This window comes from Xylaria bambusicola, assembly GCF_022495145.1.
Source record: "Xylaria bambusicola strain CBS 139988 unplaced genomic scaffold F5B22scaffold_2, whole genome shotgun sequence".
Classification (NCBI taxonomy): domain Eukaryota; kingdom Fungi; phylum Ascomycota; class Sordariomycetes; order Xylariales; family Xylariaceae; genus Xylaria; species Xylaria bambusicola.
In genome coordinates this window covers 1,714,058-1,731,329 of record NW_025953555.1, presented here as the reverse complement: position 1 = coordinate 1,731,329, position 17,272 = coordinate 1,714,058, and the positions used below count along the sequence as shown (strand labels likewise).

General features: G+C 49.3%; 5 protein-coding genes across 5 annotated transcripts; 1 reads left to right on the top strand and 4 right to left on the bottom strand.

Moving 5' to 3' along the window:
* Positions 1 to 524: 524 nt before the first annotated feature.
* Positions 525 to 3,367, top strand: F5B22DRAFT_641754 (chloride channel; the record flags this gene model as incomplete). The annotated part of the gene is made up of 3 exons (XM_047978029.1): positions 525 to 1,220; positions 1,289 to 3,250; positions 3,302 to 3,367. 3 exons carry the CDS (start codon positions 525 to 527, stop codon positions 3,365 to 3,367), a joined length of 2,724 nt encoding a protein of 907 aa, XP_047835975.1.
* A 443-nt stretch (positions 3,368 to 3,810) lies between these two features.
* Positions 3,811 to 8,508, bottom strand: F5B22DRAFT_168251 (uncharacterized protein). The gene is made up of 5 exons (XM_047969309.1): positions 6,473 to 8,508; positions 5,544 to 6,420; positions 5,262 to 5,492; positions 4,857 to 5,201; positions 3,811 to 4,771 (listed from the first exon to the last, which is right to left on the bottom strand). The coding sequence occupies exons 1-5, from the start codon at positions 8,219 to 8,221 to the stop codon at positions 4,353 to 4,355; spliced, it is 3,621 nt and encodes a 1,206-aa protein (XP_047835974.1). The 5' UTR covers positions 8,222 to 8,508; the 3' UTR covers positions 3,811 to 4,352.
* A 26-nt stretch (positions 8,509 to 8,534) lies between these two features.
* F5B22DRAFT_168220 (protein VTS1) lies at positions 8,535 to 11,303 on the bottom strand. Its single transcript, XM_047969308.1, has 2 exons — positions 10,520 to 11,303; positions 8,535 to 10,458 (listed from the first exon to the last, which is right to left on the bottom strand). Exons 1-2 carry the CDS (start codon positions 11,004 to 11,006, stop codon positions 9,128 to 9,130), a joined length of 1,818 nt encoding a protein of 605 aa, XP_047835973.1. The 5' UTR covers positions 11,007 to 11,303; the 3' UTR covers positions 8,535 to 9,127.
* Positions 11,304 to 14,321: 3,018 nt separating this feature from the next.
* On the bottom strand, positions 14,322 to 15,072 carry F5B22DRAFT_168089 (ribosomal L29e family protein). Its single transcript, XM_047969306.1, has 4 exons — positions 14,872 to 15,072; positions 14,767 to 14,818; positions 14,548 to 14,650; positions 14,322 to 14,480 (listed from the first exon to the last, which is right to left on the bottom strand). The coding sequence occupies exons 1-4, from the start codon at positions 14,876 to 14,878 to the stop codon at positions 14,445 to 14,447; spliced, it is 198 nt and encodes a 65-aa protein (XP_047835972.1). The 5' UTR covers positions 14,879 to 15,072; the 3' UTR covers positions 14,322 to 14,444.
* Positions 15,073 to 15,077: 5 nt separating this feature from the next.
* Positions 15,078 to 17,086, bottom strand: F5B22DRAFT_586664 (mitochondrial carrier). Its single transcript, XM_047973563.1, has 4 exons — positions 16,520 to 17,086; positions 15,892 to 16,436; positions 15,602 to 15,839; positions 15,078 to 15,546 (listed from the first exon to the last, which is right to left on the bottom strand). Exons 1-4 carry the CDS (start codon positions 16,621 to 16,623, stop codon positions 15,426 to 15,428), a joined length of 1,008 nt encoding a protein of 335 aa, XP_047835971.1. The 5' UTR covers positions 16,624 to 17,086; the 3' UTR covers positions 15,078 to 15,425.
* Between the last annotated feature and the right edge of the window lie 186 nt (positions 17,087 to 17,272).

The window sequence follows — 17,272 nt, the reverse complement described above, 5'->3', positions numbered from 1 at the left end:
CCCCCCCCCCCCCGCCCCCCCCCTCAGAAGGCTCAAAACGACGTTGCGAAGGAAGGAGGGTATCCTGGATCCATCTCATTCTCTATCTATACATCTACACTTTTGTCAGATCTGTTGCCATGTCCCCATGCCGGAAGACCTGATTCAGGGCCGGTAGTTGGGAGTTGGCGAGGTTGGGGCAAGGCACAAAGCGGGACCTCTCCAGACTTGACTTGTCTACTTACTTACCTACCTACCTACCTTTGTATGAGGTTGTCTCCACGCGCGCCCCGTTGTAGTGTAGTGTGCCGGTGTTTGATGGGGCCGGGTTTCGGTCTCGTTCAACGTCGATCGACGAGCGTCGAGGAGCAAAGGCAGACCCTCCTTCTACCGCAGCCTGCATCTCCCACTTATAGGAAGCGAACCTGATGGCGTGAACTCCCCCCTATGCGTGCATTCCATACTCTCTATCCCCCGGTGTGCTCCAACCCTGATGCTACGATAACACACATCGATCGCCTATTCCCGAATTCACAGTCTCCGATATGGCCGACAGCGGCCCAGGGGACTACCCGCCCTCGAGGGACTCTCGTCTCCCTACCCCTCCGTCCCAAAATCCCCGTCGAAAGCACCAGAGAAAATCGAGACGCAACAGCATGTCCGATCCTCCTGACGAGAACACCTCGCTCCTTCGCTCTTCGCGCTCTCGCATACGCATACCGGGCTCTACCGACACCCCTAACCGCCCAGCCCACCTTTCGCGAAACCATAGCTACCACAGTCCGTTCTCTACAAGTCCTCCCCTTTCACCCTCACTTATACCTCGACCTAAACTTCTGACGTCTCTTATAGACACTTCATACTACGGCTCTACCAGACACCATGGCCGGAATGAATCCTGGAGCCAGCGGCTAGTACAGGCTCTCACAGACCGCCAGGATCCCATGACCGAGTCCAAATTCTCCATCGCCCCAGATGAACGTATCTGGTACGACCAGTTCACCTGTACCGACTGGGTTCACGATGGCATCGCCGACGCCCACCGCATGAAACAACTGCGAAACCGCAAAGATTGGTGGGGTCGGCTCATTGTCTTGTTCGACGGCGCTCAAGGCTGGATACTCAGTGCTGTTGTCGGCGTCTTAGTGGCCTTGCTAGCCTATTGTGTTAACGTGGCTGAGGGAACAATATTCGATTTTAAGGACGGTTATTGTGCAAGGGCGTGGTACCTCCGAGAAAAGGTAAGCTTGTCTCTTCAAGTATCATCTCTTTTTTTTGTGACTATGGTACTAAGTACGTGTCATCTTAGCGATGCTGCCCCCATGGACTTTGTACGGACTGGGTGTCTTGGTCGGAAGTACTGGACGGCAACCCTGTTGGGGATAAGTGGACTCAATTCATTGTTTACGTCGTTGCTGTTGTGGTTTTCTCCGGCGTGGCCTGTCTCTTGACTTTAACCACCAAGACGATTGTACCGTCCGCTTACAGGATGTCAACTCTTGACGAGAATCTAGCTGCAGAGCATTCGCAAATGCCCATGGATCTTGATAACGAGGGTGAAAGTGGCTCTGTGAGCCCGACACAGACGCCTCCGCAAGATGAGTCGCTACATCCCCCGATGGTCTACTACTCAGCAGCAGGCAGCGGGGTTGCCGAAGTTCGTGTTATTCTCAGCGGTTTCGTACTTCACGGATTCCTTGGGCTTAAGACGCTCATTATCAAATCGGTCGGCCTCATCATAAGCGTTGCCTCGGGCCTCAGTCTTGGAAAGGAAGGCCCTTACGTGCACATTGCCACATGTATCGGCAATATCAGTTGTCGTTTGTTCAATAAATACGATCAAAACGATGCGAAGAGGCGAGAGGTTCTCTCAGCAGCAGCGGCAGCAGGTGTGGTCGTCGCGTTTGGCGCTCCTATCGGTGGCGTCCTTTTCGGGTTGGAGGAAGTCGCCTATTTCTTCCCTGCCAAGACTTTATTTCGAACCTTCTTTTGCTGTATTGTCGCAGCCTTGTCTCTAAAGTTTCTCAATCCCTATGGTACCGATAAAATTGTCTTGTTCGAGGTTCGGTATAAGATTGATTGGGAGTGGTTCGAACTAGCCGGCTTCATTCTCGTGGGAATACTGGGCGGTGCGGCTGGAGCCTTCTTCATCAAGGCGTCCCGTCGCTGGGCGTTGAGCTTTCGAAAGATCAACGTAATCAAAAGATATCCGCTCGTCGAGGTCATTCTTGTGGCTTTGGTCACCGGACTGATTAGTTATTGGAATGTCCTCACTAAGTTGCCCGTTGCGAAGCTTCTACTCAATCTAGCCGCTCCTTGCGAGAACGATGAGCTGGATGACGAGCTGGGGCTCTGCGTGTCGAGCATTGATGACATACCCGGTGTAATTCTGATGCTCCTCGCGGCGTTCGTCATTAAGGGATTTCTGACCATCATCACTTTTGGTATCAAAGTCCCTGCCGGAATATACGTTCCTTCCATGGTGGTGGGCGGCCTGATGGGCCGCATCATTGGCCATCTTGTCCAATGGGTTGTCCTTCGATTTCCACATTGGGCGATATGGGGAACATGCCCACTGATACAACAGTCTACTTGTGTTCAGCCTGGAGTTTACGCTCTTATTGCCGCCGGCTCGACGATGTGCGGTGTAACACGGCTCTCAGTTACTCTCGCAGTCATTTTGTTCGAACTCACTGGCAGCCTTGACTATGTACTACCTTTCTCCTTGGCAATCTTGGTCGCAAAATGGACGGCTGATGCCTTAGAGCCATTAAGCATTTACGATCTCTTGACTATGATGAACTCATACCCTTACCTAGACAACAAGCACAAACCTATCTTCACGGGCGAACTCGCGGATATTGTGCCTCGAGTTCGTCGTGAGCGAGTCATCGATATTACCAACTCACCCCTTGTACCGGCCACGAGCCTAAGGGCCAAGTTAGAAGTACTCCACAAGGCGGGAGAGCTCGATGGGGGGCTTCCGATTATTAGAGATGATGTGCTGGTTGGACTAATTCCAGCCCCAGACCTGGAATATGCTCTGGATAACCTGAATGACGAGAGCTCGAGTCTCTGTTTGATGGTACACATTCCGAACATAGACGAGGACGACGACGACAGTCCAGACCCCACCGATTTTACACAATACATTGATCCAGCCCCAGTAGCATTAGACATCAAATCCCCACTAGAGTTGGTTCATGAGTGTTTTGCCAAGCTCGGTCTTCGATATATTTGCGTACTGAAAAACGGGCGGTACGCTGGCATGGTGAGCTTAACCCTTTGACCATTGTATGACTCCTATCTAACAGCTATTCAGACACACAAGAAGCGGTTTGTGAAATACGTGCGCGAACTTGAAGAGGAAGAGCATAGATCAAGATAGTAGCTGGGTCACATGGAGCGTAACTTGCAAGGCGACTTTTTGATTTAGTATTATACCCCCTCAGTCTACACATATTGCCTTCACAGAACATATACTGCCTTTCGTGTCTACGTAGTGGCGCCGATATATTGTATAGTTCAGATTAGTGAGCATGAGTAGCGTTTTTTCAGAGCACTAGCTTTTGTTACTAAAGGAATAGCGATATATATCGTCTCAAAACTACTGCGTATGTATTGTTCTTTAGATAGAGAGTTAGACTAGATACTTAGGCGTGAGTACCTAGTGAGATCTGAGATATTGATCTTTAGCGATATATTGTGTTTGAATGTAAGATTTCCTAAAGAGCATCCTGTGACTACGTTTATTCTCAAGAAAGAGTACGTCCTTGGGGTATTACCCCGAGATCCTCTTCGAACTGTTTAGAGCTTGAGATAGATGGTAGAGCTCGACAAATATCGAGAATTCCGTCATTACACAATATGAGCTATAAATTTGCTCCATGCCATGATGCGAGTAGTAAAACATACCTTTTCCCGAAATAGCAAGCGAGTTCTCCAGGTATCATCGAACCAAGGCTGACGGGGGTGCGGAATAAGCCTGAAAAGGTTTGAAAAGTGCTCGATAGAGGAACGCTATATCTCGGCCATGAGGCCGCCTATGAACTCTTGGTCGCGAAGTCGAGTATTCTAACTGACTGGACTGAGTTCAAAACGATGAGGTGAAAATATATAAATTGGATTGATGATCTGATGCAGTTCACTCCATTCATGAAAACAATGTACAAAGGCGCGGACATGAGTCTGAGGGGCTGATCGCTAAAGTTTCCTTGAGGAATCCAAATCTACGAACCTTAGGATGCAGTAATTGATGCGTGGAATGGGTACATTGAAGCCTACCACCATCTGATCAATGAGTATGAGTCACCCCTCCACATCTGTTTCTGTTCATCGACGCGCAGATCACATGGGCGGATGCATGAATAATCTCATAAAGTCAAGTATCGCTCACCCAAACACTTGACGGCATGCAGATCGCCTCCTGCCCAGCATATCTGCTGTAGATTATACGCGGCTTCCTTCGAGAGGTCGCTGATTCCGAGCACACTAGGCTCCGAGTCGTCCGGTATGTCGCGCAGCACGCGCTGGTAGAACTGGGCGGCCAGGTGAGGGATGCCGATGGCATGGTAGCTACGGGCCATGTTGTAGTGCGCCTCCTGGCGCTGGGCAGCGTCGGCGGAGGAGACCTTGAGGTCGTAGTAGCGGTGGAGGAACACGAATCCCTGGACCAGAAGGTATTGGCGGTTCTCGGACTGCCGCTTGAGTGCATAGTGGATGTAGCACTGGCCGACACTGAGAAGGACCATCTGGTTCGTGGGATCTATGCTATACGCCCGAAGGAAGTAATCTAAAGCTGGATTAGGATGTATGTGCAGGGGCAATGGTAATAAAAGAAGGCTGAATCTCCAATGGGCATGGCTGGGAAGACTCACTCAAAGCGTATGTAAAGCTATTCGATACAAACAAGATATGCCCGTAAAGCACGAGCAGAGTAATATCTAATTCTTTAGAAGGATAGACTCTGCCGCCATTGGCTTTGGTATCTTCTTCGTCGCTATCCTCACCTCCTCCAGATACAAGTGCTCGGTCCATGAGCTTGATTTGTCGGAGCATATATTTCTGCACTGGACCAGAGGCATACCACGAAGCTGGGGATGGGCAGAGTCTACACAACGCAGCGAACATACGAAAAGGATCCGAGTCGAACTGTCTGTCTCTCATGAGAAACCGAGCAGCGGCCACGCACGTCTCCTCGTCTCGCGCACGTAATGCGCAAGCTTGATAACATGTCAGTTATAATGCATCAATAATATCGTCAAAGGAAGCGAGCGCCTTACCAGCCCAAGTAACATGGATAAGAAACATATCATCTCTATTTTTGGCGAAAACTTCAGCATCGCGAGCAGATTCGCACACCTGATAAGACTCTTGGAATTTCTCATTGTGAGCGAGGCCAACGGCGTATTCCAGGAACAGTTCCAGCCAGTCGCTGAAAGATACACCTCTATAACTGACAGCAGTCCGCTCTCCAAGCTGACGCTCAGTATGTGGCTCAAACGGGTTCAAATCTGTACGTAATTAGTCTAATCCCAGAATAGTGAATTGTAGATGTGTCCTACTGTGTGATAATCTCTCCTTCATCTCAATAAGATTACGATTACGAGAGACGTATACTTGCTTGTCCTCATTGATTCCAAGGTGGACAAGATATTTCTCCCACGAGTAGAACCCCTTACATGACCTGAAGTCGTCAACAAGTTCTTTAGCTGCTCGCATGAAAGCATCTGGAGGACCAATCCTCTTATCGTTGTCAGTGGTTTCCCGGACACCATGAACAGTTCTCCATGCAGTGGCTAATTCCTCGGCCCTACGTTTTTCTTCTAGGCTGACTTCTTCACTTCGTCCAAAAAGCTTACGTCGTGGGCGTGGCCGGCGAATCTCGTTTCCATCCTTATCAAAGGTCACTGATTTAGGTGCTCTTGGCTTCACCCGACGGGAAGCATTTTTATTTCTCGGTCGCACTTTTCTAGCCGCACCAGACCTGTTTCGAGCATCGTCATCACTGCCTTGGTACTCATCCATGTCTTCTTCGTCGTCCTCGACCTCAGCCTCGTCATGTGCTTGTTGCAATCGAATGGCTTCGTTTACAAGGATATAAGCTTCTTGCTCCTCTCTTGCAGCCTCATACATCTTTGCCAGTTCATAACGTGCATCGATTGCGGCTTCGTCATTCGATTCGTCTACGTCAATAGCTGCACCAAAGCACTCTTCTGCCTGTCGCTTGTCACCAGCGTCGAGGTAACAGCGTCCTGCAGCAAGAAGAGCAGCGGAATCTAGGACATCAGGGATACTCAAGAGCGGCTCAAAGAAGCGGAGTGTCATGGCCCGGAGGTCCGAATCATATAGAGCGGTGCCGATTTCTGCAAGCAGATGTGGCTCATTTGATAGTACGTGACGCCCATGAGTGCCTTCGGGGTCAACATGATCGATGTGACGCTAACGCTGATTAGACAACGAAGATATCTATATTATAAAATGTCAAACTTACTTGAGCTTCGTCTAGATCCCCCAGCTTCAGACGATAGACCCCTAATTTTGTTCGTAAGTCCAATGGAAGACCGCTACCGTATGAGGATTCTGGGTATTTTCTAGGCTCAAAATTTTGGAACTCTGTTCGACGCACATTATCAACGTCCCACTCTCGATCATCGTCCTGCCAGTCATCCCAAAAGTTTTCGTTGGAGCGGCCTAGCAGCCATCTCGCTAGCGATTTAAGTTGAAATAAGGCTTCTTTGGTATGCTCAATGTAGGCGAGCAATCCAACGAAGATGTTGATGTCCTGCCATTCAAGGGGCTGAAGCTGTTCATCGATGACATTGGCCTGGAAATGGTCAAAAGCGCGACGGTACCAGTTTATAGCACTCTCTGGCTTATAGAAACTGCGCTTCCTCGTGCTTGCTAGGATGATAGTCATCTCAGCATATGACCGGAGAGCATGCACATCATACTCGCCACCATGCTCAAGAAGGTATAGATAATCTTTGGCTGCGGTACGAATCTGACCTCTCTCAAAAGAAATAGCAGCCCTGCTATGTCGGGCTCGTTGATTGCTGATATCCGCTCTCAGCGCAGCTGAGTAGCAAATTGATGCCTGTTCGAGAAAATGAGCTGCATCATCCGGAAGCTCATCCCGAAGCGCAATACCAAGATCGGCACAGTGAAGCCAGCCTTCTACATTTTTAGGCTGAAGGTGACAAGAAAAGACCCTGGCCGTAAAACTGCCCTTTGGGTCGCCTTTCTCCTCAAGGCATGTGGCTAGGAGCGTCCATGCTCGATAGGTCTCAGCATTGATACGTATAGCTTCTTCCACGAACTTAATGGCCTCGTCAAGCTGGCCACTAACGTACGCCTCCGACGCCTTATTGATGCGATACTTCACATCACCAGTGGGCTCGGCAGCTTTTCTGGGGCCCCTTTTGGCGCCACGGGTGCGGCCGCCCCGACCACCTCTACGGCCGCGGCGGCCGCGTTGTGTTCTCCGTCTATAGTCTGATTCGCTCTCTTCTTCCGAGCCATCCCTCAGGTCCATTTGCCGCTCTAGAAGTGCATCAGTGGCGGAGTCTATCAGGCTGTGATCGACGTCTATGTGTGATGTGACGTTGTAATCTTGCACCAACGTTGAGTTGGAAGGAGCTGGATATATATACGTTGGGTCACCTGATGTTACATTGGGCACAGGTTGGCGCTGTTGTTCTGCGGGCACCTCTACGCTAGGGAAGCTATTATATCCATGTTTTGGCGCTTTGGATAGTCTGGGGTCAATCAGATCATCTTCGGGAGACCTTTTCTGCAAAATATCGGGTTGAGAATTCCGGGCTCTGGCTGGGAAGCTGCCCTGCAATCCGCCGGTAGAAGTTGGTTTTGGCAAGATTGAAGTGAGGCTATCTCGCGGTACTGTTGCTCTTCCATGATAGGCATCATCAGCAAGGATGCGTGGATCAACAAGGTAACTTGGCGGCGGTGATGCTCGTGATGATCGAGAAATAGGCTGTGGGTGGTCACCATCTTGATAAGGTGAGAACTGTGTCTGTGCGAAGGATGATTGACCTGATACGTCTGTGCCACTCAGACCTGCGTGTTGTGGGCTCCGGTCAAGGTCAAGCTGGGTGGGTTGATCGGTGTTGTCGTCGGCCTTGTCTGACTGGGCTTGGGGCGCGTGGAGCGACGGCTGTTCTATAAGGCCTCCCTTGTAAAGTGCCTGCAAGGCTTCAGACGTTAATGATGTCGGACGACTCATTTTGACAGCTGAAGTGTTCTCCGGCTAATACAGCTTAAGTTTCGATACTGTCAGGTCGCCAGCACCATGCATCTTGGACAAATAGCATATGGCTTCAGAGGAGCCTTATTAGAGCGAACTGCCAAGCCCCGACCCGATGCGTTGCGCCTACATACATTCAAGGTTGAATGAAGTCAGTCTGGCGAATGCTAGAACTCGCCCGTAGTCGTATCACAGTTGTAAATTCGAAATAGAGCACGTGTAACTTTCCAGGTTCTGTTTTGCAGATACACAAAAGCAGATCAAGTACTCCGTATTCCGATATCAAGATTTGGACTAAGGTGTCTCAGTACCTTGGTACCTAGGTACTTAGAGTGGGGGTTTATCCATTAGGTAATACCTATGTGAATAAGAGCAAATGCCATTAGAGAATAGATTGGTCCAAATCAGGTTGACTTTTTAAGTTTACTACCGGTATCATGTTAATGACTCTGTTTGGAGTAGTGCTACGTATTTCAACACTACTTTCTCTCCATTATGTAGGTAGTATAGAGTAGAGCTTTGCTACTTATCATAGACGTCATGGATACAAGCCTTGTAATAACAAACACCATTTTCCCTTCTACCTATCATTTGGTATATATGATATGATATAAAAACACCAGTCCCATTTCCAAAACCTCTCTTCGTGTATCATGCTGAGCACGATGCAGCATATGATACACAGGATAACTGACTCTACATATTGAACTACAACGTAGTGAATTGGTCTAGCCAACTTGGACGATGTGTGATATCAGTCTGCGAGAAAACAACCAGTGCCGCCTGCGGGGGTGGCACAATATAGGTAGGGCTTAAGCCATGAGCTTACCCTCTGCCTTTGCTTCTATATCAGAGTCAGCGCTAGATGCAGACATGGTAGAAGAATCAGGTATCCTGCCTACCTTTTACTTGTTCAAACACCTTCAGCATCTTTCTACGCGCTCCCAAGGCGTTGACACCTCGTTTCTCCAAGGCCGCGTCATCAAGCTCGACCAGGTCTGTCCATTTCATGTCTTTCAAATTATCAGTGTACTTATGAAGACGGAGACTTCGCAGCCATGCAGGGATATCTTGAAGCAGAGTTGGATCGGTAGGGTCCTCAGGCGGCTTCGAGGTGCCTCTGCGACCTCGAGGCGACCGCCCACGATTCATATCAGAGTGATCTGACAGATATCCCTCGGGGACACCTACGCCAAGTTGCGGCATGCTCAACCCAGGAAATCCACCGCCCAAGAGTGGATTCTGGTTGTCGAAGGCACTTAGAAATCCATTATTCTGAGGTGAGGCAAACGGCATCTGCTGAGCAAAACTGGCTGGCTGGAGGGCAATACCGGGCGAGTTGGGGCGAGATCGGTGAGCGCCAAAGCCACCCATAACCTGTTGATTCTGCAGGGCCAAAACCTGATCCCTGCTTAGCACCTGTCCACGCTCGTCAACCATTATGAAATTCGTTCCGGGTAAATTGGGTACCTGAGGACCAGCAGATACGCCACCCGGATTTTGTCCATTTCCATCATTAGATCGCGCCCGGCGATATTTACGTACGTCGTCAAGAGCAAAGCGATTGTTAACAGTAGACAAAGCTGCTAGCTTCATCGCTGTGGCATTTGCAACCATGTCGGCTTGATGGGGCGCGTTACCCGGGCTAAAAGTCGGGTTCATAGGTGTGCTCACCATCGATGCCCAATTCCCGCCGGCAGTGTACGGAGAAAGCATGGGCAAGTCCGAAGCTGACTTGTCAGGTGCATTGAGCGTTGTGCTTTGAATGTTGGAATTGGCACCAAGTTGAGGACGGGGCGACCTCAAACCCGCAGATGGGGGCGGTTGCACGAACTGCCCCATAGGTGGTTGTCCAGAGGACGAGGATTTGGGACGTGAAGCTCCTTGATCATGGGTGTTACCCCATGGGGAGTTAGGATTTTGCGCATTTGGATCAATCCCTTCAGAAGGGGCAGAAATGGTGGGTGCAGCGAGAGAGCTGCGAGGATCGATGGCAGCGCTGTTCCGATTCGATGGGGGCTGGTTTCCAGTCTGCTGCGTAAAACGAGCCTTTTCAGTCGCAATGGCAGCAGCGGCATCAGGAAACATAGAATTTATTGCAGACTGATCGAGAGCCGAATGTCTCTTGTTAGAGGGCTGTGGTTGAGAGAGAGAATTGCGTGCAGAGCTGACGCTCAACTTATTCATAGCATCACTCAACCGATTCGACATAGGATCTATTGGTAACCTGTTAGCTCAATGAAGTGACATTCTTCCGGGCGTGATTTTGAGCCTTACCTTTATCGAAATTAGCAGGCGATAGGACTCCCGACATGGGATGATTCTTGCCCATCTGTTGAAGCACTTGAATGAAAAAGCGGACCTGTACCTGCGTGGTTTGTTGTAACAGCGCATAGAGGGCAGCAGTCCTCTCTGCTTCCGAGAGAACTCGAAACCACTGTTCTATGGCACTGAGCTCATCTTTGAAGTCTTGATCCAGCGTGGCTGCAGCCATCTCCTCTAACGTTGTTTCATATTGATCGATATCGGCAATCCATTGCTGGGTCATCATGTCTTGCGGCGAGTCACCATCCACATTTCCCTGGTTCTGACCCTGCTGACCATAGAAGTCGGAAGACGGACGTATGCGGCTTGCGGCTGAAGATCCAGTGATTGCGGCCATGTCGGCAGAGGCACGCAGGTTGGATCCAGCCCCGACAGCCCGAGATGCGGGTGGGCGAAGTGAAGACGCCGTGGTGGCTTCCGGGGTGCTGTTACGATTCATGTTGAAAGAAGGCAGTCTTGGATCAAAACCTTCTATGGCGAGTAGTGAGCGGGATATTCTCGAGTGAGAAGGCGTGCCTTGTTTCTATCCCTGCAGATGGAGACTGAGAGACAAACACTACGATACTGAGGTGTATGGCCCAGAGCAATGTATACAGCAGTACGTGTTTACTACTGAAGACGACTTTGAATACCTCGGTGTCGAAATGCGCTCAATGAGATGACCCTGATACTGGCAAATTGCGCTAGCAAGTCCGTTGCTGAGATATGTAAGTTGAAGATTGTAGCGCCTATGTGCGACTACGTCAAGGGAGAACAGTATAATCTAGTCAGTAGAGGCGCTGCCCCAATAAGGAGACAGGATTGGTTGGCGATTGCTAGACAAAAAGCACTTCGAGTAGAACGCGAAAAACGGCGGAAGAGATTATCTCGAGAACTCCTGCAGTGACCTGCTGACCTCAAAGGAGTTGTCGAGAAGAGGAAGCAGGCTGAAATGGAGATATTATCGTTATTGACGAGAGATTAGATAAGTGGTAGCTGATACCCAAGAAATGTTAGCAAAAGACTCGAAACAGTTTCCTCTCGAGGCCTGACCCATGTCATTCCAAGTGGGGTGGCACATCGATAATTTCTTTGAACATGGAGTGAGACATGATGAGGAAATAGGAGTTGGTCAAAGTTCGAGTGTGATATGCCAGGGCCGTGGAGGTGAAGAAGCGAGGGGAGGGGCCAGTGTCAGACAGATTTGTAGCAAGCTATTCTCTTCAGCAACAAAGCAAGGACAAAATGCTGCCTTAGATGTTACACACGGGGCCACGGGAGCCCCGGGTCTTCGCCAAACAACAAGACGCAGGCTCAATACACGTATCTTGTCTTGTTGCTACCGAGCTGAGCTGGAGACAACAAGGAAATGCACGGAGAGATGTTTGCTAGTATAGATGATTCGCGATGACTGTACTTACCCAAAAATAAGGCTCGACAGACCAGTCCGTTCCGATTCGGTGCCAAACCGCGGCGGCAGGTAAGTTGCCAAACGACGAGTGGAGCAGCGGAGAGAGCACGTCGTCGAAGAAGGAGGAGGGAAGTGGAAAGTGAATGTGGACAGACCGGTGGCCTGGGCGGGTGGGAAGAAGAGGAAGGTTGAGGTAGGGCGGCAGCGCAGGCTAGCTGGTGGATGGAGGATTAGATAAAGGATGCGTTGGGAAATCCTCGAGTGAGCATAAAGGGCCAACAACCACTAACCGCAGCCTAGTACTTGGCTAAGCAAGTTTACAGGTAACCTTAGGCGAACCTTAGGGGGGCTCGGGGGAAGAGACGGCCTAACCTGCTCGCCTGGTAAGCAGGTGCTAAGGTACCCGATGCACTTACCAGTAGGTACCGTAGGTGCCGGCTTAGTGTATGTAGGTAGCGAGGGTACCAGGTCCCTTACTATCACTTTTCGGCAAGGGATCTGTCTCCCGACCTGAACAAAGACCCTACCCTAGGTACGCAGTACATCCACCAGTCTAGGTACCCAGCAATCCTGGCCAAGCGACGGTACTTACTTACTACGTAGTATAAGTAGTGTAGATACCCACCGATAACTAACTTGGTATCCGTAAAAGAATCCGCAAGTTTACCCAAGGTGGAAATTCAAGTGTGATGCCTAAAGCCAAAAGTATAAGTAGGTATGAATTCTCAACTGACAGTGAGGGTTTCTAGGTACTTGGGCGTCGATCCAGCCGACCGAGCGCACCCCTATACATATACTTACATGTAATGTGGTATCTAAATTAGTGCACCCAGAACCTTGGCGAGTTCCATCAGCTAGAGTCAACCATCCAATAGATTCTCATATCTGCAGACTCTCCGTATGGAAACTTGAAAGCAATTGTCGCCTTCCAAGTAGCCTGGTGAGCCTGGTAGTAAAGTTCATAGTACCATTCGCCAACAATCCCCCCTCAGCGGTCAGTGATAATTATAGCTGAGGGGGCTGAAAGGTTGCGTGTACAAATTGTACTACTGTACATACAGTAGTAGGTGTAGGTGCAACCTGGCCACCGCGCACAGATCGATCCTAGGTACATGCGTATCGATCGAATCTGGGGGGGAGGCGCCTAGCAGCACCGCGTCTAGGCACGTGCTGATACATGTCCTTACATGTGCAAGTACATTCGCTCGAGGTATGCCCAAGGCAGAGCACTGCCCGGCGCAGGAATACGTGGTAGGTAGTAGGTAAGCAACGTCCAAATTTATCCCATGTTGCGAGTGGGGGTGGATTGATTTTGAAACTGCACTTGAGCAGTGCCCGCTAGCGGACTTTTCAAACAACGGCTCTGGTGGTGACGTTCAGCCAGGCTCGGAGATGGCAAGCTCCAGTTCACGTTCCTACAATAGGGCCTACAGGCAGAATGTAGGTAATGCCTTAAGACGCAAACCTGAGTCGGAGGCCCTGGACTAGGTATGTGTACAATTAGTATTGATATGTCAATATCAATCATCTGCTCACAATACTAGATGTGATAGATATTTGGTCAGATACCATGCTACATGTCGCGGGAAAACAATGACCTTCTATAAATTGGAGATATTGACATTTTGCGGCATATTCCTGCCCCCCCAGACCGACCGTGAGTTTGATTGAAGGCAATCTTTACATCAATACCTGATACACAATGGTATCCGATAATCCTCTTAGGCTTGAAACACGCCTTAAGTGAAACATAGACAGCACAATAAATCATTTGATCTTTCTGACTAATCATTCGGCTTATCCGTTCCCGTTCGCCGGTATATTCCCTAGGAACATCCCCATTACTATGAATTATGGTGACCTACCAATTAGGTATTGAATAGTCCTACCAATGTAGCGTGACTCTCTCTCGCCTTTTGCGCTGACGACATAAGCTGACATAACAGTAGGCCACCTGCACAGTACGTGGAAGATGGACTTCAAGGTGACATGAATTCAAGTGGCTATGACAGAAACGTAGGTTCAATACACAATCCCTATGAAACTGGCAATATCAAGGTTGGATGTAGCCCAGTCTCCATGCACCCTCGCCTTGGAGGAAAAGGAAGCACAGGTGTTTGGTAATAGACGGGCTCATTTTACTCTTGGCACGAGAAGAAATCCTTCAGCAAATGGACATGGAATAAGTCCAAAGCTGTACACACTAATGCCGTTTTGTGAAAGTGTTACACATGCAAAATAGGGGATGGTAGAAACCCGATCAAGGGGCAACAACCCAGTGGAGAGGGCGAGGAGCGTCGATCACAAATCACCCGCAAGACTGGTGCGCGCGACGGTAGCTTCATTCTTTGGCTACTCATTCGTTCGTATTCTCCATAGACAAATGCAAGACCGTTGACGCCATGATCATGTCCGCACGTTTTCCGTAAGTGCCCTGTTTTCCACCCACAGCATCGTAACCCCAAATACTGTCTAGTAGGAATCCGTTTAAACCGTTTCACGCTTGCCTTCCGCCTTCTCTTTCTGTACCATCGTTAGCCAACCATTACACGCTTCGATTACAAAGGAGGAATGAGAATGGTTGATGTACCAGGGCGCGCATTGTTCCGTGTAGGGCATATCTGTGGTTGCGTCGGAACTTGGGGTCGGTACCCTTCAATGATGGGTATCGGTTGGTCTTAGGCTTCTTGATACTACGAGTCGAGCGTGTTAGTTGAATCTATTCAAAGCCGCCATAATTCCGTGGGATAATCGAAAACTTAGGTGCCGTTTTCGCGTCTTCTCGTCTCGGAATTAGGTGATGACATACCCGTTACGGTGAGCCTTCTTCGACTGGTTGTGCTGGGACGAGTTCTTGGATTCTGTAGGGCACAATTAGCATGAAAACAGCATTCGAATCTTCGTTAATACATACTCGCCATTGCAACGGTTTATGGACTGATGTACTTTGGGAAAAGGAGAATGCCACGGGAATCAGTGTAGTTGATGGAGAAGAGCCGCCAAATGGTCGTCCACGCAAGGAGTATTCTCAATTGTGGGTGCAAAAATAAGCGAACTGGAAGATCCAACCAGATTGCTCTCAGGTGTCAGGTGGGGATATTTAGTGGAAAATGAGCTAGGGTGACTGATGACAGCTGCGTGCCAGCTGTGGGTACTCTAAGTACTTATTACGTATTTACTAGTCTGTGGGTTGATAACTGACCCGAATCGTGTTATTTGTTGATTCACTTCTCGTCCTTGATGTGCAATGTCATAGAGAATGCTTTATCCTTGTCTTTGTCCAGTAAATTGTATCCGGGATAAATCATGGACCAATATAGACAACTCATACAACAGCAAGTCTATACAAACAATCCTCCACCTAGTAATCCGGATATACATTACACAGAACTCTACTAGGCCAAAAATCCGATGTATGCCTGTTCATATGAGATACAATTCTACATCTTAGACGCCTTCTATCTGCTTCTAATTCGTGGTAACTGGCAATGCAGCTTTGGCTTTAGTAGCAAGTTTAGTTGCTTTGGCGAGTTGCTCTGCCCGAAGCTTGCGAATATACCGGAACAATAGGATAAAACCGAGTTCCATTCTGTCAGCGATTTTGTCAGTGGAAGGAGCTTACTACCAGAGGATAATAGTCGTACCGTTCTTTAGTCATCATCAGAATACCTTGCACTAGGAGTCCCTTTAGCAACTGCGGACCGATACCCTTGAAGAGTCCCAGAAGTCCTTCGTGTTTGACGATGAACTGCATCACCTCAATGAACCCCTTGAAGGGCTTCCCCTGACGCTGTGGTGGAGGCTTGGACTGCAAGCCAACCTTAGCCACAATAAGGGGCTGAGTCGCGATGGTAGCTAGGGCTTTGGACATGGCGCCAAGCACTGAAGTTGCAAAGTCAGCGTGGAGACTTCTAATGAGAGCCTGTGAACTCACAGAATGCTTCTCCCGGTGTTAACCGACTCTTTCCTGGGAATATGATGGTCTTTAATCGCTCATATGCGCCGTATGTTATGGCAGGGTTAACTACCAAAACTAAGCTAGCCTTCAAGCCTCTCCATAGACCAGAAGGGCCATCCTCGCCTTCGATGATTTCGCGAGCCGTTTCTCTCAACCCCTTCCTGTCTGCCTTACTCTGGGTTTGTTGCCGTGTCGTCACAACAGCAACAGGGATTGTAAAAACTTGGGCGACGGCGCCGGCAACAGCACCTAAGACCAACTCGGTAGCAGTCGATGGCGGAGTTGGAACCTTCTTGGACTTCAAGTATATCCCGCGCACGATAGAATACCAGTAAAAGTAAGCAAAATTCGTCGAGGCGACTCCAATGAGCGCGCCATTAATCCCGGTGTAGAGTCCCTTGACGCCATCCTCAGCTACCATCTTGGTGATCGCGTCCCATGTTGAGGTGTAATGTGGCTCGGAATCGTGATGTACATCCCCTGGCTTTCGTTTTATTTGGACTTGGAGGCGAGTTTTAACTCTGATGAGGTATTGCAGATGGTTAGCAGGCTTCTACAGGAGAACAAATACTCGATGAAGTGGCTTGAGTATCAGACTACTCACATATCTAAGGGATATACCAGCGTGTTCGCTAAGACGGCACCAGTGGCGCCAGCTACAGCAGCACCCCATGGTGGAAGCGTCGCGGGCTTGGATTGAGCGCTCATGTTTGTTGGTTAGTTCTATTGCCAGAAAGATATGTAGAACAGGTATGCCGAGAAGCTGAAGGTAGACAGGTAGCTGCACAAGTCAGCGCGAAGATCCGCAATGACAGCAGTCGGTATTGAGATGGCGGCGAGGCGTATGCCAGAAATTTAACCGTTATATTGACAAAGTTCGAGCTAGAGACCACTACCGTGGCATGAACAAATGCGACTCGCACGGCAATAAGTAGAACAAGTCAACAAAGCAGTTCGTGATGCACAATTGGGGGAAGCCAATACAAAGTAAAGGCAAAACACCCCTAAGTATTCTTCTACACCGGCCAACGAAAGCGCGATGACATTATTCATGCCATGACGAGAGCTCGAAAGCAAGAGAGACAGCCGACTCGGAGGTTAAAGTGAGATGCAGACGCACTTGGCCGAGTGAGCCTGTGAAACCGCTAGCTTCCTGGTTTGGACCTCGGCCAACTCTGGGACCACCCCGGCATTGTTATCCAAATCGGCGCGGCAGCCATTCTCCTATTGGAATACCTAGGCGGCTAGCTGGTACCTAGGTACATATCCATGACGCCCATTCTGCCTCGGGTGTCTTAGGTACCAGATACCTAGATACCTACTTAGGTATTTGTAGGTACGATAATATTGTTGATTA